At 39.5% G+C, this 24841-nt stretch overlaps 1 protein-coding gene across 3 annotated transcripts in view; it reads right to left on the reverse strand.

The window, feature by feature from the left end:
* Window positions 1-11167: 11167 nt before the first annotated feature.
* Window positions 11168-24841, reverse strand: part of LOC124556594 (adenosine receptor A1-like) — a 184744-nt gene continuing 171070 nt past the window's right edge. For 2 of the 3 annotated variants that reach the window (XM_047130561.1, XM_047130560.1), the window contains one exon: window positions 12492-13818. In XM_047130561.1, the coding sequence (XP_046986517.1) occupies window positions 13389-13818 (430 nt within the window). In that variant the 3' untranslated portion in view covers window positions 12492-13388. Of the gene's footprint in view, window positions 11639-12491; window positions 13819-24841 lie in introns of those variants that run through there. The other variant, XR_006968627.1, reaches the window with a different exon arrangement.

The raw sequence follows: 24841 nt of genomic DNA on the forward strand, positions 1-24841 counted from the left end.
AGTGTAACTGTTCTTGGTGAAGTATAAAGAATAAATAGGCGGAAAAAAATTAAGTCCAAGAACTTGGACGCGCGTTGCATAGCGTATACTGAAGTCCCCTTCAGCACTGCGAGGATCGGTAAACGTAAGATTTTGCTTCAAAGCACGACCTAAATGCTCAAGGCTGTAAGCAACTAACAAATTTAACACCATAAGCTGCAATCTGTTTTCTATGATAAGGCCAGCAGAACATAAGTAAGTCGATTTTGAGGGATGAAGACACAAATGGACGACACGTAATTGCCCGGAATCTTGCCATCGCCACCGAGAGCGAAGTACTTGTTATAAGTTTGAGACCTCTGTCAGTGCGAATGACAACGATGAAAATTTGGAAACTGTTTGTTGTGGAAATGTGGGACGTCGATATAATTACATTTAAACTAAGTATCAGGTGAGAACTTGAACGTAGTAAGTGTAGTTGGCGTATAATCAGTGGAAACTCTGTGTACAGCTCTGCACCAGGCAGCTGGGATAATTTAGGGTCAGCCCGAGCCTAATGCGCCCTGTGGCTTTTGACTGAATTAGGTCCCCCAGCACGACACGTTATTAATAGCGTTTCAGTTAACTACAAGACGCCGAGGAAACTAGGTTACGCTTTATTGGCAAATCAATAATCTGTGTCGCCTTGTCCTCCTCTTGCAGTACCTTGAGAACTTAATCCATTCGTAACGTGAATTAGGAACGAACGCCAAATCGTCTAAAGTGACTATCTGTTTTCCCACATTTGAAGAATTTTTCGATGTCTCGAGAGAAGAATATTTTTCTTTTTCTTTTTGTTCACTGAATAGTTGAGATCATAACGTGTATTCAGAACAGATGTAACTGTATGTAACACTATACCTACTTTGACTGGAAAATATTACATTTTTCTTCCCATTTCTGGTTGTTTATTCTTCATTACGTTATTTGAAATCATTGGAAGGTGTACATGACATGGTGACTATGTTCCAGTTGTTCTGTATTGTATGTCACTCTGGGTTATTTTATAAAGAAAAGTGTCGTGTAAATCAACAGCTTTGGCGAATTACATCACTATTTGCAATACCATGTTGATCAAGTAATGTAATACTGAATGCATAAGAAATTACCACAATATTTTTAATGACTTATGTTTACGTGTCCAGACGAAGTATTTGTTGCTTGAAACACACTCTACTTGCCTGTCCACACTGATTAAATACGAAATTATTCATCCAACATAATAAATAGCAACTTTGGTTCACGTAGGAGAACGTCTTTCTTACAATATTTAAGGCTGCAAAATGCGACGCCCTAAAAACGTGTTTCACGTCTGCTTATTCTCTGTGGTACACAAGGGGAAAGCAAACTAAACCAAATCATCAAGGGCACTAGGGTCTGTTCATTAGTGAAAGTTGATTGCAGAAACACCATTGTGTATTTCAAGTAGAAATATTCAAATGGAATAATTTTCGAACGTGCCTGACAGTATGCGACGGTTGCTTTAAAAATGAGGTTAATCGGTTTACCTCTGTTGGGAATGACTACACTATAAAACGAAGAATTTTTCCTAATGGAAGACAATTGTGAAATATTTGTCGCAGAATATTGTAAAACAGCTCAGAAGAGGCAGTAGAATTCTTCTGCATTTGAGGCCGCATTGTCACCTATAAAATCCCGACTGTTGCCACAGTCGCCGAAACGTCGGAATTTTATAGATGACAATGCGGCCTCAAACCCAGAAGAATTTTACTGACTGTGACAACGGCTGCAGAAGCCTACGTTTACATTTAGCTCAGAAGAGACTTCATTTTCTATTTGTAGGATGGCTAGAAGCCTCTGGAAATAAAGCAGCATATTGAACAACTAATTAAATGTAGTAAACATAGGGAGCTTATCATTATTGTCACACGACAGGTCACTGGTCGGGTGTCTGACTAAAGTAGCCGCTCATTGATGGAAATGTATACAAATTAAAGTAAATTCTTACTATCATGTCATTGCTGCCGGGATGGTACCTTTGAAAGGGCACGGCCTATTTCCTTCCCCATCCTTCCCTAACCCGAGCTTGCACTCCGTCTCTAATGACCTCGATGTCGATGAGACGTTAAACAACACTAACCTAACCTAACCATGTCATTGCCTCAGTGTGTATACTGAGAAACAGGAAAAATACAATAAGACATGACATGAAGAAAAATAATTTTCTATGAAAGATGTAATTCAGGTAGGAGTTAGACCAATACACAAGCTATTTTGCGTTTGCTGTCTATCACTTTGGTAGCTTTTAACGTTCTTTCCATAATTAGATGAGGAGGGACCGTGTGCTAAAGTGGAATGAGATAAGGTTGATAAAATGACCACATTTGTTATTTAGGCTGTAACTGTGCATTAATGCAATTATTGTTGGTTTTTGTCATAAGCTCTCTGCAAATTACAAGCTATGTTCCACTCAATACGTTCAACTGTTATTTTTAAAGCAACTTTTATTATCATTCTGAAAATATGACATACATATTATGTCTCTACAAGCTGATATTAATAGATTACGAAGAATATTTCGTTATAAAATTGACGTACAATTTACTTACAGTGTTTTTTGGTTCGAGTTTACATGTTCTGAAGTCCACTGCTTCTTCCTCCATTGTTAGTGGAGGATGAAGTCGAAACAAACCTGGTTGGAGATCAATATTCGTCTTTTATGAATCCACTTTTTCTTGCGCTGCATCTGTGTTGTTTCCATTTCACCTAACCTTTTTACACTTCACAAAAGAAACAATAATTTAGTTTAATGTGTTTCGTACTCAGCACAGTGATTATGTCCATTAATTGCTAACAAATATTCAGGGATTTTAGCAGTGACGTACAATATTGAGGGATGTATGAACATTAGAAAAAAAAAAACGTTAAGTAAACGTGAGCTCTAAGACGCATAAGTTAAGAGCTATGACCAATTCTTAATTTTTTATACTATGAAGCAAATTTCTTCCGCTGCAAGCTCTTTGCTTTCCGTATTTTATAAGTAGTAGCATGGATCAAATCAAGAAAAAACGTCCGGTAAACATGTGCTCTAAAATGCATATGTTAAAATTTATGAGCACTTATTCATTAGAAGAGCTGTGCTTCAAAGTTGCGAAGACGAACAAGTGCTCATATCTCTTAAGGTAGATTTGTAGAAAAGGAGGTTCCGGTGCTGTGACCTTCCGGTGAGGGGGGAGGGGAAGGTTTTTTTAAATTTACACTTCATAAAATTTTATTTTAACACCTTATGTGTATTTTGAAAGTGCGAAAACAACATTTTTAACGGTAAAGAAATAAAGTTCTACAGTACTACATCTGAAAATCTGAGATTCCGATTCATTTTTTTTTTTTCGTCAGAGGTACCAGTATGGGGTGCCGGTTAGTACCATCACAAATTAAACAATAGCTGTGACTACTAGTTCATCTTCGCTACAGAGAAAAAGCTCTTTCATTAAACAAGTGCTCATAGCTCTCAATTTATGCGTTTTATATCCCATGTTTACCAGACAATTTTTTCTTGTTTTTGTCCATAACAATTTTCCCAAAATATGGAAAGGTAACAGATTTCAGTGGAAGAGATTTATTTCACAGGATCGAAGATGACAAGGATATCGCCAGGAATGTCCATCGTAAATGTGATAGGACCACTATTATTCTCTGTATTCGTAAATGATCTGACGGCCAAGATGAGCAGCAGTGTGCGGCTGTTTTCTGATGCTTCTACGGTGTCCGGGAAGGTTTCCTCGTTGAGTAAGTGTAGGGCAGCACAAGATGACTGACAACAAATTTCTGATTGGTGTGATGAATGGCGGCTAGCTCTTAATTTATAAAAATAAAAGTTAATGCAGATTGGTAGGAAAAACAATCACTTAATTCAGCTTTAGTAGTGCGCTGCTTGACACAGTCATGTCTATTAAATATCTAGGCGTAACGCTGCAGTGCGATATGTTATGGAACGAGCATGTAAGGATTGAAGTGGGTAAGGCGAATGCTCGGCTTCAATTTATTGTGAGAATTTTAGGAAAGGCTGGTTCATCCGTATAGGAGACTGCATATACATCACTAGTGCAATCCGTTCGTAGGTGCTCCTCGAGTATTTGGGATCCCAAAGAGATCAGATTAAAGGAAGACATCGAAGCAGTTCAGAGGTGGGCTGCTAGATTTGTTGCCAGTAGGTTAGATCAATACTGAACTATTACAGAGGTGCTGTGGGAACTCACATGGGAATCCCTGAAGGCAAGGTTACGTATGTGTTGAGGAACAATATTGAAAAAATTGTAGAACCGTCATTTGAAGCAGATTTCAGAACGAGTTTGATGGCGACAAGGAATATATCGCGTAAGGACCACAAACACAAGATAATTAAGGGCTTCTACGGGGGCATATAGACAGTCGTTTTTCCTTCGCTCTGATTTCGACTGGAAAAAAAAAGGAAATGAATAGTATGGTATGACCTACTCCCAGCCACGCAATTCACGGTGGCTTGCAAATTATATATGTTGTCTAGATGTAGGTCAGTAATCATAACATCGAACTAGTGTCGAACATTTATCGTTAAAACGTTTCATGTTATTCGTCCTGCAACATTTATTTCTTTCCTTTTTTGATTTTGTTTTGTTTTCTTTTTCTTGTAGGACGTTTGGACTTCGATGGAAAAAACTCTTGTAATAAGGCCATTGAAGAAATATTTCGTAAACACGAGATTACGCGAATTATCTCTTCTATAAAGACCTAAATTTTTGCAGGACTTCGGTGTCACTGAATATTGGTATGTAGTGATATCAGTGGGAAACCATTGTGAGAATGGAGTTGAAGAATGAAGCAGCAGGTCTTGCAGTATGTTAATACATCTACCTAAATTAGTACTTGCATGAAAACTGCATGAAGTTAAAAAGTGAAAAAAATTAACCTACGTGACCTCTAAACAGCGCAGTAAAAATGGTCGCTCCTAGATGTATACCTTCCGTGAATATCATGTGCCATATTGTGGTGCAATATCCATAAGTGTATGATGTGAAACGAGACGATGTGGTTACAAGTGAAGGTTCATTTTATTAAAAGAGCAGGACGTTACTCCTTAGTGCAAGAAAGTGTTTCAACAAAAGCTTCGCACCCAGTAACTCATCAATCGAAATCTTAAATTAGTTCTCGCAGTCTCTCTCCCAGGTTCTAAGAAACAGAATTCGCCTTCCTATGTCTCCTATCAGGTTTACTGTAACTGAAAGCAAAATTACAGCTTCTCAATGGCTAATATGCTTTCTATGTTGCAGTATGATCACCGTTACATCATTTATCTTCAAGTAGACTGTAAAAAGTAGGTGTTAATTAGAGCTAAACTGTCGTTGTGTGTACAAAATAATCTTCAAGTACCTCTCATTGTCACTTTCTGTAATTTCTGGTCCTGCATCTGAGGTGGTTGAAGAACGACAATAGGAACATGGCTTTCACGACCTCTACAGTGGAAATATGTTATATTCACTACTTTTATTGTGCATAGCAGTAACATTAAAGATGCTGTGAAAGCGCTTATCACCTTGGCTATCAGTACTCTCCAGTTGATTTCCAGTGAGCAGGAATTTCATGCAAGCCCAAGATATACACTCCTACAAATGTTACACAGATAAATTAGTAGTATTTTGTTTGGAAGTAGTTTTGTCCTCTCACTACTCTTTATTTTGTTCCAGTAAGCGACTATAGGCATCACACCCTACGTGCCAACTACTATCATTTTCAGTCTTCAGGTTTTATTTTCTGCAGGAACGTCAGCACCACTGTGAAGGATACAGTTCCCATAAAGTTAAAATATACAAGGCAGAAACACTTACTGATTAAAAACATGAAATCATTCTTTGATATCTCAATAAACTAAGATTCACAGATGAATATTACATGAAAAATGATGAAAACTGTCAGGAAAGGAAACCATATAGATAGCGTTCAATGGTAGTCATGAAACATTAACGACACATCTTCAAGGTACCAAAATTTTGAAAATTATTTAATTTGCAGTAAAATTACAAATAACTGCAAACATCGAGCATTTTAATCACAAGTGGAAGACAAAACATAAAATATGATGTCCCTCCATCATCAAGTGATGTTTACTGATCCTAAATTAGCATATGATTATATGACATTTTAAGGAATGCTATCATTTATGCTAAAATTGTTCAGAAGATCATGAAAGGAGAATGCATTACTATTTTTTTCACTCTTTGATCTTAGTTTAATGAAATTGGTACAGAGATAAAAATTTCCATTAGTGAGGGAACTGAAATGAAGAAAGATAACAGAACTCTCTAAATTAATAGACATTAGCATAAATATTGTGGAAAAACATTCCTGTCAATAGAATGATTTATTGCAAAAAGTTCTGAATTTTCTGAAGAAAGATTGTCCACATTGAACAACAGGAACTGATAGTAGTGTAGTAGCAGACTCACTTACTATAAATGATTATCGTACACTGAATTAAACTGGATATACTACATTGACAGTAGATACTTTCCTATTAGATAAACATGACAAACCACCCTTTGATGTTTTTACGTAATTTTTAGGTGACAGATTTAGTCATTCTTCCACAATTATCAAATGCAGGTATCATTTCATATTACAAAAATGCATTTCAATTTGTGCAAAGGAAGAAGAACAGACTAAGCTTATTATCTATTCTTCTCCTTTTTTGGTACCTTTTAGACTCAAATACAGTTTGGTTCCCTTCTTCCATAGAATGTAAATTATTCTTAGTTGACGATTCCCTGTACAACAGTAAATATACTTTGAACAGAAGTCTTGTGAAAAATATCTTCTGTTCCATGATACTGTCACAATATTCAAAAGACGTATTAATGATTTGATAAAGAATTAAAATAATGTAAAGTTACGCAAAATACGTCTCTTCAGAAAAGTATCTATGTATCAAAGCGTTTCGAATGTTTGTAAGAAAATATGAATGTGAACGAATAAAACTGAAATGTTTTACAAACAGGAACATATACTTATGTTTAAATTTAGCTATTTGGCACAAATAAGTAACAAACGTGGGTGATCGTATACAATCATTTTCAGAAAAATCTTAGAAAAGGTAACAATTTTTCTCTCTATAATACAACATGATATTGTTCATATTGAAAAAACTTTTATATAAGGAGTGAGATAGGAGCCTCTCATTCCATAAGAAAGAAAAATTCATGCCTCAGCAATCCTTAAAAGAAGAAAGTTATACTAGCATTCTAATAGACGAAATATTTATGTATACAAATAAATTAAGAAATTAATGGCATATGCAACTAAAACATAAGGCTGAATACTAGGTAATAGAAAGAAAATTGATAATCAGAGAAAAATTCATCGTTAAAGACATTAATGAAACAACTCATCTATCTGAGATCGACAAATATAACAACACTTTACGGATACTAGATATCTTCCCAGAAGAGACACTCCCATGTATGGAGTTACATTAACATAGTTTGTGTAAAGTGTAAAGTTCAACTGCCGGAAATGTCACATTTAATAAAGTGTTCCGGGCTATTATCCCGTGGTCGAGTGGATTTCGCTTTAAGACCCGACGTTTCGTCTCCATCTGCGGAAGACATTTTCAAGGAGGATCGTAGTTTTGTTGAATGTTCGGTTCACAGCCTTGCTCGCTTCTGACTACAGCAGAATTCCGCTTCCGCGGGCTTCCGCGCAGAGGCGTGACGTCACATGTTCTGAATATGTGAGCGCAATAGACCTCTGTCGTCTGCCGTCGTCGGCATTTGCTGCCAGCCCATGGTGGAACTTCTTCAGCACCAGAATTCAAATTCCACGCCTCCTCCTTCCTTCTGAAATTCCTGGAGTGCTTTACAATCACTATGGCCTCTCTGTATAAACTTTTATAGTGTCCACTTACGGCTGCCAGTAACTGAGTCCAATCAAAATGGATGTTCTGGTCTCATGGTTGTAAGACATGTTCCGAAACAGCTAATCTGTCAATCTCCCCTCTTCTGCAATTGCCCTTGTGTTCTTCGAATCGTTTTTTGACAGTTCTTTTTGTAGTACCCACGTACACCTCCCCACAACTACATGTAATTGTATAAGTTCCAGTTTTCTCCAGGGGTTGGCGAGCATTGTTGGCCTATTTTCCGTATCTTCCGTGTACGTGTGTAGACTACCGAAATGTTCCGCTTTTTCTGGATTTTGCCTATATGGTAGGTCACGTCCTTAATGAATGGCAGGAGAACTTCCGATATCTCCAGCGCTTGAGCATCATCGATAAAATTGCTACGCGGTGGTCTTCAGGCTATATTGCCTCACGTCCACGTATTTCGAATGTAACGAAGAGTTCTATGATCAGACGGATGGTGTCGCTATTGGGAGCCCCTTACGCCCGGTTATAGCGAACTTGTTTATGGAAAAATTCGACAAGCAGGCATTGGAAACTGCGAACAAGAGACTGAATGTGTCGTTCCGTTACGTGGATGACCGTTTGTTCTCTGGTGGCATAGCAGGGAGGAATTGGATCGTTTTCACTAACATCTGAACGGAGCCATCCCGAAGATTCGGTTTACCGAGGAGGAGGAGACAGAGAGAAGATGAAATTTTCGTGACGCAGAAGTTTTTAAGAAAATAGATGGTAGCTTGGATCACATTGTTTACCGAAGACCCACGCACATTGACCATTACCTACACCGGTCTCCAAACCATCACCCACAACAAAAGCGAGACATCATAAAACGTTGGCAGATAGAGTAATGAAAATATACGAACCAGAGCTACTTGACGCAAAATTCAACCATCTCACCAATGCATTGCTCAAGAAAGGTTATTCGTTCACTGAGGTGAAAAGATTGTTAAGACAAAGTCGTAGCGACGCTCATGAGCTGGTGAAATCGAAAGTTTTCCAGTCATTTATTAAGGACGTGACTGACCGCACAGGCAAAATCCTGAATAAGTGGAACATCGCTGTAATATACACTCCTACAAGTAAAACACAAGATCACCGCTCTCCAACCGCTTAAAAAAGCTGGAATTCATAGGACTCCATGTAGTTGTGGGGAGGTGTATGTGGGTACTGCAAACAGAACTATCAAAAAACGACTCTAAGAGCACAAGGGCAACTGCAGGAGAGGGGAGATTGACAGATCAGCTATTGCGGAACATGCCTTACAGTCAGGAGACCAGCACATTGATTTTGATTGGACTCAAGTACTGGCCGCCACGAGCGGGCATAATGAATACTATACAGAGAGGCCACAGAGACTGCAAAATACTCCAGGAATTTCAGCAGGAAAAAAGAGAGCGTGAAATTGAATGACATTTGGATTCCGGTGTTGAAGGAGAAGTGCAACAGTGTTCCACAATGGGGGACAGCAAAAGGAGATGACGTTAGTGGACAACGACCAAATGCGCTTTCGTATTCGAAGTATGTGACGTCGCCCCGATACGTGGAAGCCCGCGGAAGCGGAATTCTGCTGTAGTCAGTAGCGAGCTAGGGTGTGAACCGGACGTTCAACAAAGCTACGATCCCCCTTGAAAACATCCTCCCCAGATAGGGACAAAACGGTGCGTTTTAGAGTGAAATTCATTCGACCACAGTATAACAGCATCGAACATTTTATTAATTGTAACATAATTTGTGTTAACAAAATAAGTTTGTTATTTATTAAAAACCACTGAAATACCTGAAAAACACCAAACCGAAATTACTTGAAACAGATACGTTAAAAATATCTGACGCAAATATGATCACTGTGGTTATGAAGAAATTTCATGCTTTACATCATTCTTTAAGGTCATCACACATGAAATATTTAAAAAAAACGTATGAAAATTAGGAAATTGATATTTCCCCCACTTATTGTAAAATGAATTCAGAATTACAGCTTTCTTATTAGAGTATAGTCCGGTCCTTCAAACTCTCGCAACAGCTTTTCTTGTATACAGTCGTTCAGATTTATAGGGCTCTAACGATGGACTGCCACAGAGACTTTAATTGACACTTATGTGAAACTGTTGATAGTACTTCAGGATGAATGCTTAACAAGATTTCAAATACTTTCAGGGAATTCCTAATTCATTACATTTTGGCCAACTTAAAATTTCACAGTTAATTCTGCTGGCATTCTAAGTAGATCTTATATTTGTTAGAATAATAATAGCAAAATATTAAGAAATATAAGTAGCCTTAGCTATTGCCTTAACTGGGTCCTATACATTTGAATAACTGCTGAAACATAAACGCTAAATATTTCCTCACAAAACTGCACATACTGTGTTGCGTGAAGATTGTAATAAATAAAAATTCTGATTTGTCATAGTTGCGAAATGTAAGCATATAAAAAACTCTTTTAAGGTTTGAAGAAATCTAACAGGCTTACTGAATTAACTGAAGTGATCCTGTTTCACTATAATCAGAAGAATCAGTGTAAGCTGAGATTTCCTGTGTGAAAAAATGCAGCGGAAGAATAAAGAAATATCTTTACTGAGGCAATGAAAGCTTTCCATTAATGAACAGTGAACATAAACGCCTCGGATGTTACTAAATACTTTAAACAGTTACTAATACTCATGTAATTTGCCTGTTAGTGGCTAAAATATGGACAACAGGCAGAATGAGGCATAATTGTTTATAGGCAGATTTCAGCAATTTTTACGATCATCAACTGTGCTGTGCATTTGTTTCTTCTAAATAGATGTTACTGCAATAAACTGCTCTAAAATAACCACAATTTTCTTTAATTAGTCACTCCAAAAGTCAAGAAAGTTGTATGCCACCTCATCAAGCAAAGATAACCACAGAACATGTTAACCCAAAAGTACCTGATCAAAAACGACATTCATCGTACTCTCTAGATATATCTGAGAATATGTAGACGATTTAAAACTTCTTTCTTGAAAAATAGGAAACAGGTAGTCCAATTTAAGAAATGTAGTATTTTATGTACAAATTTCTGTACTGATTGTCTCATAATTTTCTTTTGTAGAGCAACTTATTAAATACTTGATTTTTAACAACTTCATATTACTATTATTACTTAGATGAAGGAGAAAAGAGACAGTTTGGAAAATGGTATACAATAGATATCAATTTAGACACACAAAATAATTTGAAATTCACAACAAATACTTTAGTAGACTGAAATTTTCATTATTCTGTGGTGAGGCATGAATTACAATCTACACACAAATCATTTTATATCATCTAAATTAACTCAGTTCATCTAGTACCAAGAACCACAGCCAGATTAATTGTGAAAAATAAGTTGATTGTGTAGCAGATAAAATAAAACATTTGAGGTGCTGAGAACCACAAGGGTCTAAAGCACACTGTTATCAGTTTTGAGACTGTGGCATATGTGCATCATCCTGTTACCTGTAGACTGTATGGTGAACCAGCTTCATCTCCATCTATATCCACACTATATCTGCATCCATATTTAATACATGAACATTTACAAAAAAGTTGTGTCACTGATTTCTTGGATATTCAATTTCCGTGTGGTCCAAAGGCACAAAGCACAATTTTGCATTTTTGCACTTCTCAGTTGCCATCTAGGACTGACAACCTAATTTAGTGCTACATCATACACGCTGTAGTAATACTTCATAATTAAATGTGTATCAGCAGTTTCACCTGAAACACAGAATGTGTTTAACGAGTATGACGACGAGTACCATGAAGTGCTGAAAAAGGTCATAGTTATTGTGTGTGTGGCACACTTAGTATCTATTCTTTATGTTCTGATTCTAATTTCACATAATCACAAACATTGCAACTATGAAAAGATATTCTTCTTACTATCCTAAATATATAAATTTTGTGAATTAACATTAATAATACATAAAATCCTAAATATTAATTAATGTTTCATAACATAAAATGGATGCACACTACTTTTCCTAGGAAATATAGGATGTTGGAGCTTGGTCGAAACACAGTTCACGCCTATGAGACTGTTGGTTAGCCTATGAATTTCATTTTCACAAACATCTATTTTTCTGCACACTTTGTTTCTGCGCGTAAGGCTCTAATGGTTCTCAGAGCCTCATTTGCTTTGATGCAGGATGTGTTTATGTTCACACTGGTATATCAGTGACAGCGTTGCCTGGTTGTTTACGTTTTGGTGTATGTTTGATAACAGTGAGCATGATGTAACGAAAGTTCACACAGTAGATGTGGGTGCACTGTATCTGAAATTTAGAGATAGGACTAAAACGTAGATTCTTCAACTAGAGGTATGATAATGGAAATAAGAACAACTACTTTGTAAGTTATTAATCACTAGAGGTATGCTATGACTGATTATGTAGAAAAATAGAAACACTCACAGATTTAAGCTGGGAATTACGTCCATGAAAGTAAAAAATCTCAAATATATTACTCAAGAAATTAATGCAACAAGAGACAAAATGTAGAAAAAGAAGGAAAGCGAGGGAGACAGAGCTCCGTTTGTGTTTAGTGCAGTAGTTTACACTGAAAAAAATTATGTGTTTGACTGTATATTTAAAAATTCAACAAATAGTTTACAACAAGTAAAACAGGACAATCGAATGTATATTTGACACAGAAAACAGTTGATCGTAGTTACATCATCAAATTAAAAGGACCAATATGTTCTTATCTCTCCTTCCCTCTCTCTCTCTCTCTCTCTCTCTCTCTCTCTCTCTCCCTCACACACACACACACACACACACACACACACACACACACACAGTGTGACAGAGAAAATTATGTGTGATTACATTATCAACTGTACCCATTTCCAGTTTGTGAATGAGATGTTCACCAATTACTATATCAAAAGAGGATTCTCGAAATTCATGTTTTATGTAGTAAAATTTAAACATAGGGTGTTATTACTAAAAAAAGGTAGGAGTAGAAAGCCAATGCATAACATCTACCATTTTTGTTACTAATTCTTATTCTAAGAACGTAAGTGTGCTTTATAATGTCCTTCAACTCAGTTATTAATTACAGTCACGTTTTCGAAGATTACACAAACGGTCCCCTTCATAATTATGTCTTTACGCATGTGTAAAATCCGTACTTGTAAGAGGTTCTCTGGTGATAATTTACAACACTATATACACAAAAAAAGGAAAAGAAATTTGTTCAGGCTAGCACTTACTAATTATATGCTATGTCTTTCTTATACAATGGTAATGTTCTGGATACGTCTCTGACTGTTGCTGAAATGCACTTTGGATGGACATTTTTCAACAGATTTTGCACATTACACTGCCACTGGCGACGGACAAACGACATTTTTCAACAGATCGTTTCTCCTGCTACTTCGTCCATTTACAAAATACCCGCAGCACACTTCGCTACGAATCGAATGACGAATCCTGAATGATAAACGAAACACTGGAATGATGGACCACTAAGTAGGAATAATTTGCTCACTCGACGGTGTCCTGCTGCTAGTCCTCCTGTCAGAAACATTACTCTTGACTGCATTACTCAATACAGATTTGTCGTAGAGTCCCAGGTCTTGGAGGGTCCTTACAATACACTGACGAACATTCGCGTTCTTCCACGAATAGATGAATGGGTTGACGAGGTAATTGATGTTGGCGAAAGTATAGGCGAGGTTCTGGGCAAGGTCGATGGCTGGGGATGAGATTCCGGAGACCTTAACGAGATAGAGAAGCGTGTAGGGCGCCCAGCAGCCCAGGTAGACGCAGGTAACGAGAAGGAGGACGCGAGCAGACTTGGTGTTCATGGTGCGTCGCAGCACGTTGGCCGCCGACCCCCCGGGGCATGGCTGGTTGTCGCCCGTCAGTCGTCGGCACTTCACCGCAACTGCCTCCCTGCAGGACACACAAGCGTTCTCATCACTCTCATAGGCGAAACAAAACGAAAAGAGTCTAATTCTACCTACTTCAAAGGCACTTCAGTGGGTGGGCACAAAATATTAAAAAAATTTATACGCCGTTTCAGTGGCATGACAGTGGGAAAGGTTTAGTAAAGAGTCCAGGGCGGGAAAAGCAGTCATTACATATTTTTTGCCCTCACCTTTAGTGCTGCTTGCAGAGAAGATGTCAGACTAGTTCTATTATGTACCATCATTATCGTCAGTGAGTTTGACAGAAGAATCTGGTTCCACCACTTCTTAGTAAAAGTTTTTCTGATTTTGAGTCACCTGATGCCAGAAACAACATTTTTATTGTTCTTAATATCTCACTTACACACAGAGTAATACATTTTTAGAATTTAAAAGTTTAAACAACAACTTTTTTTCTACAAATGTACTTCCTTGTAGTGTTTTTCGGTTTGCTCGTTTCATCTGTGAACCACTAATGTCAACGGCATGTAAGAGCGGGAGAATAGGCCACACTACTTGTCCGGAAGAGTGGCCCAGTGTTTTATCCCTATATTAGTTAGTTAATTCCACACAGGGTGTTCGGAAATTCCTGATACAAACTTCTAGAACTTGTAAAGGTGAGCGAATACATAATATTTTGAACAGGAACACATGCTCGGAAACATACTGTTTCCGTGCTGCAGTCGTTTGAAAGCGTGTTTTTTAGGTAAATATGCAACAGTGTAGTGACGGTGGAGGAAGTTACGTCGAAATAACTACTACATTTGACTTCTATCCTATATCTCTGACCTGGTTCGAGCAACAATCACGTATCTGAGTGTTGGAGCAACATGATTGAGTTCACGTTTGCAGAATACACCGACATGATCCTTCTGAATGGCAAAGCTTACGATAGTGGAAGAGCTGCTCGTCGCCTTTGTCAAGATCGTTCTCCAAAATATCCGACTGCTTCGCATACCCGTTTTTCCACAATTACGCAACTTCTTCGAGGGAGGGTGCCTTAACTGTCAGCTAGCGTGACTGTGGTGCTCGATGGAGACATCTCATATCCGACTTGCAAGATCCCGTACTGCATCACCTTCAAGAGAACCATTCAACGACTACCGGAGCCATTTCTTTGGTTATTAATGAGCGGAACTGCAAAACAAGTAATAAACTGGCTCATGCCGAATCAGTTACTTGTAAAAGTGGTCACGTTACCAAAATATTTTCAAATAATTGTAGCACGGAAACGGTACGTTTCTGGACATGGGTTCTAATTCAGGATATTATCTACTTACTCCCCTCTACTAGTCCTAGAAGCTTGTAACACTAATTTCCGAAACTTTGTATGCCATGATGGTATTAGTGATCAGATTCACTTATAAACCTACTTATATACAAACTGTCATTCGTCATTCTATAGCCCTGTGACGATTTAGAACTAATTGATTTGTCATATTTAAAACTGTCCCTGTTCAGGTAAATTTGGCCTAGTGAAAAATACTATTGAAAATGATCTCCTCCAGGCGTTTGGTACTGTTTCAGGTACTAAGGACATCAAGATGCCAAGAAACGGCGTCCAGAATTCTGAAGGACGAACATGGGATGCTGTTGCGATGTCACTGGCCAAAAAACCCCACTAGGTAGTGGAAAATGCCCGCTACGTAAGTCTTCCGAGATATGCACACAGTTCCCATATATTGTTTCCCTTTCCATATAAAAATATTTTATATGACACCTTATAGTATGTAGATTCAAACTGTGTAAGCGGCAAGCTTCTATCAGTAAAAATTATTTGTTGAAAATTCAGTTTCCTTTAGAGTGGCCTCTTTATCACACCTTCCATCAATAATTTTCCGGGTTGGTGGAGAAGCGCAAACTGAGATAGGGAAACTCGATTATGGACTAAAAGTCGGAATTTATACATCAAAATGCGAAATTCCATGTACGCACAGTCTGATGATGATCATAAGAAATCAGGTAGACACACTTTTGTAATATGTAATCTTATTTATCTGTGCAACTTGCATCATTAATTCACACCTGTTGTTGAAGGTGGCATAAGGCAGCTCCTAAGCAGGCGTGCTATCGTCACACGTAGTTCTCTCATACCAACACGAACAATCCCAATGATTATTGGTAAATGACGCACCCAACGACAAATTATTTTAAAATGCTTTATTTCAGTGCATAAACGGTTTCATGCTATCACGTCCATATTTAGACGTCTAATGTTTACGATTACATTAGTGTTTCGTTCAGCAGCATGTCCTCCGCGCCTTCAGAGTCATCCAGTGGACTGCGCTTTGTCCCGGTGCGGGCCTCACACATTTCCAGGACAGTGCATAATCTGTTACAGTTGAAACAGCACACGTATTCTAAAAAATCACTTCATAATATTCTTCATGTCAGTTTTTGATTCACACATGTGCTTTACATTTGATGTTTTTGTTTTGTGTAAACAAGAACATCGAATTTAAAGCAAATGCGAGAAGCTCAGACTGACATGAAGAATATTATGACGTGTTTGTGTGAGGCAGTTATGTATTCAGAATATGCATGCTATTAGAACAGATTATACTTTATCTTGCAAGAATATAAGGACCATTGCTCCGTGACAGTCCCATCATTCATTGAAAACGTAATGTGGGTTATCTGAAAACAACCTGTTCGAATGTTTGGAAGTCAGCTTTCAGCATTTCGTAATCTGCACTGTTATTGACCAGGAGAAAAATGTTCTTTGATGAACTTCATGGCTCTGTAGCGAAAAATTGTAGGCCACCTGTTCGACATAGCAATAGGCAGCTGCAGAATGTGGTTCACTTTAAGTCCTCTTTTTCTATAGTGGTGTGGATAATGGGAAAAATCATATGCTGATATCACCAAATTACAGCTGTTATCTCTTATCCTCTCCCTCCTGCTCTTCTTCGTCTTCTTCTGTTCTTTTCCTCTGTACATAAATTGAAGTCACTTGCTCGCGACCTTCTGTATATGCAGTCTTATCACAGGAACTGCTGTAGGAATTTAGATCTAGTGTTGACTAATAGAAACATCGATAAATGGGGACGGTTTCTGTATGTAATTTACAAATTTTCCTACAAATTTTCTGAATAATGGTTAAGTAAATTTAAGTTGTGAAATCTATAATTTTACCACCTAGCGAACAGCCACCACAACTGGGGATAGCCGCGGTGACCCGGGAACGCAGCAAGCGACATCTAGTTGACATATGGTCTGGGGGCGTAGCAAAAGACCATGTAGCTGGAGACTGGAACGTTGTAGAATAGAATCTCGTCTGGTCGACTTTTTTCACTCTGCATTTTAACCTAGCATTCATCTGTCAGTGATAAGGAAATATTCATTTCGGAATATGACAATTTCGTATTGTCAGTTTCTGTTTCTCTGAGGTAAGCAAACGTAGTTCACAATCTTAATTCACTGGAAGCAGTTCAGAAAACTGGTAGTAAGCTACCTAACTTTGAAGCATGGTAATAACTATGAGCAATAACGAAAAGATAACCATCTCGTCAACACACTGTGACGTGAGATTTACAGTTTGAAATAATGCAATATTTTATCCAATAGTTGCCCTACAATCGTCTAAGAACAATTATTTGGTGAAAAAACTTGCGAAACAAAAATGTGTTTATTTTTTATGCTACAAGTAAAACGTTTTCCGAGAAACTAATTCAACAACTTTTGCCACTTTGCTTTATTTCAGCTCTCTGCTGTGTTTGAATCAAACCTAGATGTGGACTCGATTCTTTTTGTGAGACATCAGAGAATGCTACCATAACGGGTCCACTACAAGGAACTGCGGTAGTGAGTCTCAACAGTGCGTACTAGCTTTCACAACAGGTGTGCTGCAAAACGTGCTAAACGTGTACATGTTGTATCTAGAATGAAATTTTCATTCTACAGCGGAGTGTGCGCTGATATGAAACTTCCTGGCAGATTAAAACTGTGTGCCAGACCGAGACTCGAACTCGAGACCTTTGCCTTTCGCGGGCAAGCGCTCTACCGACTGAGCTACCCATGCACGACTCACGCCCCGCCCTGCAGCTTCAATTCCGCCAGTACCTCGTCTCCTACCTTCCAAACTTTACAGAAGCTCTCCTGCGAACCATGCAGAACTAGCACTCCTGAAAGAAAGGATATTGCGGAGACATGGCTTAGCCACAGCCTGGGGGATGTTTCTAGAAACATCCCCCAGGCTGTGGCTGAGACATGCTATTTGAACAGATTATACTTTATCTTGCACGATTATAAGGACCATTGCTCCGTGACAGTCCCATCATTCATTGAAAACGTAATGTGGGTTATCTGAAAACAACCAGTTCGAATGTTTGGAAGTCAGCTTTCAGCATTTCGTAATCTGCACTGTTATTGACCACGACGTGTGACGATGTTTCTCGAAACATCCCCCAGGCTGTGGCTAAGCCATGTCTCCGCAATATCCTTTCTTTCAGGAGTGCTAGTTCTGCATGGTTCTCAGGAGAGCTTCTGTAAAGTTTGGAAGGTAGGAGACGTGGTACTGGCGGAATAGAAGCTGTGAGGACGGGGCTTGAGTCGTGCTTGGGTAGCTCAGTCGGTAGAGCGCTTGCCCGCAAAAGGCTAAGGTCCCGAGTTCGAGTCTCGGTCCGGCACACAGTTTTAATCTGCCAGGAAGTTTCATATCAGCGCACACTCCGCTGTAAAGTGAAAATTTCATTCTAGAAACATCCACCAGGCTGTGGCTAAGCCGTGTCTCCGCAATATCCGTTTTTCGGGAGTGCTAGTTCTGCATGGTTCGCAGGAGAGTTTCTGTAAAGTGTGGAAGGTAGGAGACGAGGTACTGGCGGAATTGAAGCTGTAGGGCGGGGCGTGAGTCGTGCTTGGGTAGCTCAGTCGGTAGAGCGCTTGCCCGCGAAAGGCAAAGGTCCCGAGTTCGAGTCTCGGTCCGGCACACGGTTTTAATCTGCCAGGAAGTTTCATGTACATGATGTATGTTTTATCTTTTCTTTTCTTTATTTGTGCCACATCAGCCAGCTTCCAGCTCCCGATAATACTGAATCACGCACACGCACACACACCCATGATTAGTATAAAATGTTTACATTCGTTGTTAACATATTACTTACATCACGATGTGCTCCAATCACTTCCATAAGCTGTCAGTCCAAACAGTAATTCAGTATAGAACACACAGCACCCCGCCTCCAGGCAAGTTTTCTGGTGCGCTGCTTACATTGCAGAAGTTATATGAAGGTGGAGATAGTCCGTTATTTAACGTTGTTCTCTGTAATTTAGTCATATCCCTACGCAGTGGCCGCAAGCAAAATATGTTACGCCACATGAATCATCTGTCCGTAGATACTAAATGCTACGCATGCGGATGTACGTTCAACATCTCCTCCCGAACTACCGAATCGATGTCAACCGTACTTGGTACACATACCAGTCGCTATCTGGAAACATGCGATGTGGTGGTTGGAACCACCTACCTCTCAAAGTGCACTCGCGACTTCCAACGGATTTTAAAAATCATTTAAACCATTATCTAAAATTTTTCTCGCTTGCTTGCTTAACTTCAGATATTTAACGCATTATCTCATGTGTGACCTAAGACGTCAGAGAATACAAGGGAGTAACCCAGAGTGAACTTAATCTGGTTAACTATAAAATTGTATTTCCATATGTAAATATAAAAAGCAAATAAGAAATTGTTAATGAAGAGGAAGTATTTAAAATTGAAACAAAAATCTGAAATCATAACGTACATAGCCTAGGAAATGAACGTACGGTATATTTTTAAAAAAAAGTTTAGATGAAAGTTTAACTGAACCAGAATTTGACAGTACAGATATGCAGTATAAATTTATTGCTAATGCTCTACGTCAGGCAGCCAAAAAAGCCCTTGGTGAAGAAATTAAGTATGAGAAAAAAATCTTTATACTATTCTGATACAAAAATAGAGAAAGAGGTACAGATAAAGATAGAAAAATATTTAAAATGGCTAAATAAACAAAGTATCCAGGACACGATAGAATTAAGAGCACAACAAGCATAAATTAGTAAAATGGTGACCACAAAAAATAATAATTGGGAATACACCTGTAATAAAGTGAATAATTTAATTAGAGGTAAGGGAGGCTCAGAGACATGGAAGATTTTGGGATACACATAATAACGATACAGAAGAAACAGAAAATAATGGCAGCATTTCACTGGTCATAGAAGTAATAAAAAAATAAATTATAACGAAGTGTTACTGTAACTGCAGAAGTACCATCTGAGCTGGTTAAATATGATATACACTCGTGGAAATGGAAAAAAGAACACATTGACACCGGTGTGTCAGACCCACCATACCTGCTCCGGACACTGCGAGAGGGCTGTACAAGCAATGATCACACGCACGGCACAGCGGACACACCAGGAACCGCGGTGTTGGCCGTCGAATGGCGCTAGCTACGCAGCATTTGTGCACCGCCGCCGTCAGTGTCAGCCAGTTTGCCGTGGCATACGGAGCTCCATCGCAGTCTTTAACACTGGTAGCATGCCGCGACAGCGCGGACGTGAACCGTATGTGCAGTTGACGGACTTTGAGCGAGGGCGTATAGTGGGCATGCGGGAGGCCGGGTGGACGTACCGCCGAATTGCTCAACACGTGGGGCGTTAGGTCTCCACAGTACATCGATGTTGTCGCCAGTGGTCGGCGGAAGGTGCACGTGCCCGTCGACCTGGGACCGGACCGCAGCGACGCACGGATGCACGCCAAGACCGTAGGATCCTACGCAGTGCCGTAGGGGACCGCACCGCCACTTCCCAGCAAATTAGGGACACTGTTGCTCCTGGGGTATCGGCGAGGACCATTCGCAACCGTCTCCATGAAGCTGGGCTACGGTCCCGCACACCGTTGGGCCGTCTTCCGCTCACGCCCCAACATCGTGCAGCCCGCCTCCAGTGGTGTCGCGACAGGCATGAATGGAGGGACGAATGGAGACGTGTCGTCTTCAGCGATGAGAGTCGCTTCTGCCTTGGTGCCAATGATGGTCGTATGCGTGTTTGGCGCCGTGCAGGTGAGCGCCACAATCAGGACTGCATACGACCGAGGCACACAGGGCCAACACCCGGCATCATGGTGTGGGGAGCGATCTCCTACACTGGCCGTACACCACTGGTGATCGTCGAGGGGACACTGAATAGTGCACGGTACATCCAAACCGTCATCGAATCCATCGTTCTACCATTCCTAGACCGGCAAGGGAACTTGCTGTTCCAACAGGACAATGCACGTCCGCATGTATCCCGTGCCACCCAACGTGCTCTAGAAGGTGTAAGTCAACTACCCTGGCCAGCAAGATCTCCGGATCTGTCCCCCATTGAGCATGTTTGGGAGTGGATGAAGCGTCGTCTCACGCGGTCTGCACGTCCAGCACGAACGCTGGTCCAACTGAGGCGCCAGGTGGAAATGGCATGGCAAGCCGTTCCACAGGACTACATCCAGCATCTCTACGAATGTCTCCATGGGAGAATAGCAGCCTGCATTGCTGCGAAAGGTGGATATACACTGTACTAGTGCCGACATTGTGCATGCTCTGTTGCCTGTGTCTATGTGCCTGTGGTTCTGTCAGTGTGATCACGTGATGTATCTGACCCCAGGAATGTGTCAATAAAGTTTCCCCTTCCTGGGACAATGAATTCACGGTGTTCTTATTTCAATTTCCAGGAGTGTAGATAAGTAACATGAACTTTGGAGAAGCCTTTTTGAAAAATGCTTAAATGGCAAGCCCATTCAAGAAGACTGGAAAGTAGGATATATATATATATATATATATATATATATATATATATATATATATATATATATATACAGGGTGATTCAAAAAGAATACCACAACTTTAGGAATTTAAAACTCTGCAATGACAAAAGTCAGAGCTAAGCACTATCTGTCGGCGAATTAAGGGAGCTATAAAGTTTCATTTAGTTGTACATTTGTTCGCTTGAGGCGCTGTTGACTAGGGGTCCGCGTCAGTTGATGCTAAGATGGCGACCGCTCAACAGAAAGCATTTTGTGTTATTGAGTACGGCAGAAGTGAATCGACGACAGTTGTTCAGCGTGCATTTCCAACGAAGTATGGTGTTAAACCTCCTGATAGGTGGTGTATTAAACGCTGGTATAAACAGTTTACAGAGAATGGGTGTTTGTGCAAAGGGAAAAGTTCTGGACGGCCGAGAACGAGTGATGAAAATGTAGCACGCATCCAGCAAGCATTTGTTCGCAGCCCAGGAAAATCGACTCGCAGAGCTAGCAGAGAGCTGCAAATTCCACAATCAACTGTATGGAGAGTCCTACGAAAAGGGTTAGTTATGAAACCTTATCGTCTGAAATTGGTTCAAGCACTGTCTGCAGCTGATAAGATTAAAAGAATCGATTTCTGTGATTTTATCCTTGCTCAAATGGAAACAGATGTATCTTTCGTTTCAAAGATTGTGTTTAGTGATGAAGCAACTTTCCACACTAACGGGAAAGTCAACTGTCACAATGTCTGTATATGGGGCACTGAGAATCCGCGGGAAAGAACTCAGTATGAACGTGACTCGCCTAAGGTGAACGTTTTCTGTGCCATTTCAGCCAAGAAAGTTTTTGGTCCCTTTTTCTTCGAAGGTGCTACTGTAACTGGACTACTGTATCTGGAGATGTTAGAGAATTGGCTGTTCCCTCAGCTCGAACAAGAAGCACAACTATTCATATTTCAGCAGGATGGAGCGCCACCACATTGGCACTTATCTGTCCGTAACTACCTGAACGTCAACTACCTGAGGCGATGGATCGGCCGCCAGACAGCCCGTGACAGAGCACTTCATCACTCGCCTCCAAGAAGCCCTGATCTTACCCCCTGCGATTTTTTCTTATGGGGGTATCTTAAGGATATGGTGTTTTGGCCACCTCTCCCAGCCACCATTGATGATTTGAAACGAGAAATAACAGCAGCTATCCAAACTGTTACGCCTGATATGCTACAGAGAGTGTGGAACGAGTTGGAGTATCGGGTTGATATTGCTCGAGTGTCTGGAGGGGGCCATATTGAACATCTCTGAACTTGTTTTTGAGTGAAAAAAAAACCTTTTTAAATACTCTTTGTAATGATGTATAACAGAAGGTTATATTATGTTTCTTTCATTAAATACACATTTTTAAAGTTGTGGTATTCTTTTTGAATCACCCTGTACATATCAATAATCCACATGAAAGGAAGGAAAGATGAGTGCGAGAACTACAGAGGAATAACTGTAACTAATGTATTTAACGGACTTTAAGGAAGGACCGTCAAACAATTTTTGGAAACAGAGTTTAATGAAATGAAGGCCGAGGTACAGGCTGGCTTCAGAGCAGGGATATCAATTATAAATCATATATTCTGCTTGAAACAAATAATTGAAAAGAAAAAAATTAGAAATCCACCCCATCATTTAGTGTTTGTAGGTGTAGAAAAAGCGTAAGATAATATATCCATATGTAAGTTGTGGAGAGCTTGAAACGTGTATAATATAAATTCTATCGTAATTAAAGCAGTTCGGAACCTTTACGAAAACTCTATAGCAAGAATAAACGTACAAAATTGTCTCTCACCTGGATTTAAAGATTCAAAAAGATTACATCAATGATGCAATCTGTCGACAACACTTTACAAATTACATACAGAAAAAGCGTTGGAAAACTTGAAAAGAAAATGTAAAATCATGAGAATCCCAGTAAGCGATACTGCGATGTATTCAGTACAATTTGCTGATGGCCAACTAATTTTGGCACAAGATGAAGAACACATACAGTAGATTACAGGGAAATTAATATAAAAAATGGGGACTACAGGTCAACAGGTATAAAACAAAATATATGGTAATAGGGGACAAAACCCATGATCTGACTCTATAAAAAGGGATGGGAACTACTACACACACTGAAGAGTACAAATCTCCATGAGTCAATATCACACCAGATGGAAAACAAGGCAAGGAAATTAATTCAAGAATAAATGCTGGGAAGTACACTATGGGAACAGTAAACGGTATTTTATGGAACCAACAGATTAGAAGGGAAACCAAAAGAAAAATCTTCAACAGAGCTATCAGAAGCATTATGACATATGGATCAGAAGTATGGACAGTCAAAGCGCAAAAAGTAACAAGGTTGATGACAACGGAGATTGACTTTTGGAGGCGATCCGCAGGGATGCCTAGGCGAGAAAGAATGAGAAATGAAGTCATCAGGAAGAACATGAACGTTACAAATTCAGTTGCAGATTTTATAGAAGAAAAACAGATGTTGTGGTATGGACATACAAGAAGATTCCCACAGAGAATTATGAAATGGGAGCCCCAGGGAGAAAGAATGGAGGGAGACCGCCGACTACGTAGATTCAAGGAATTCCGGCCTCTATCAGAAGAAGAAATACTGAAGAAAATGTATGGAGAGATAGACACAAATGCAGGATGAAAATCAAATTTGACGTGTAATCTTGGGGAACCGAAAAATCTAATACGTGACCTCGTGAAACTGGATAATAATAGTAAAAACTCGATTAATTAAAGGACTGGGGCTTCACTCGTTACTTACTATCTGGAAAGAAGCTCTGTGTGACTAAGAATCCCCTACATCTGATAGGAGTAGGCATGAAAAGGGAGGGGGGCATTGAAGCGTAATTCAGAAACAGTTAGAGCACTTTCGACAAAATTTATTGGGTGCATGCCTTATTGGTATTAAACTGCCGTGGGAGTAAGATTCCCCACTAGCACTATGGCTGGAGGTGTGAATGAGAAGGGGTGACATATAAATGTTCGGAGTTAATACGTTGGTATTTATTTTGTGTATTTAGTTGACCTGGAAATGTTTTAAAAGTATGAGGCGCAATTTGTTTCTAATTTCAGCTATTCATTGTGTCAACCAGGTCACAAGTTTGAGTACTGCAGTGAGTCAATAATTTTCTCGACGAGTTGCGGGACCAAAGATCAAGCCACATAGCTGAATACTACAGATAAATTT

Source organism: Schistocerca americana, chromosome X (assembly GCF_021461395.2).
Source record: "Schistocerca americana isolate TAMUIC-IGC-003095 chromosome X, iqSchAmer2.1, whole genome shotgun sequence".
Lineage (NCBI taxonomy): Eukaryota > Metazoa > Arthropoda > Insecta > Orthoptera > Acrididae > Schistocerca > Schistocerca americana.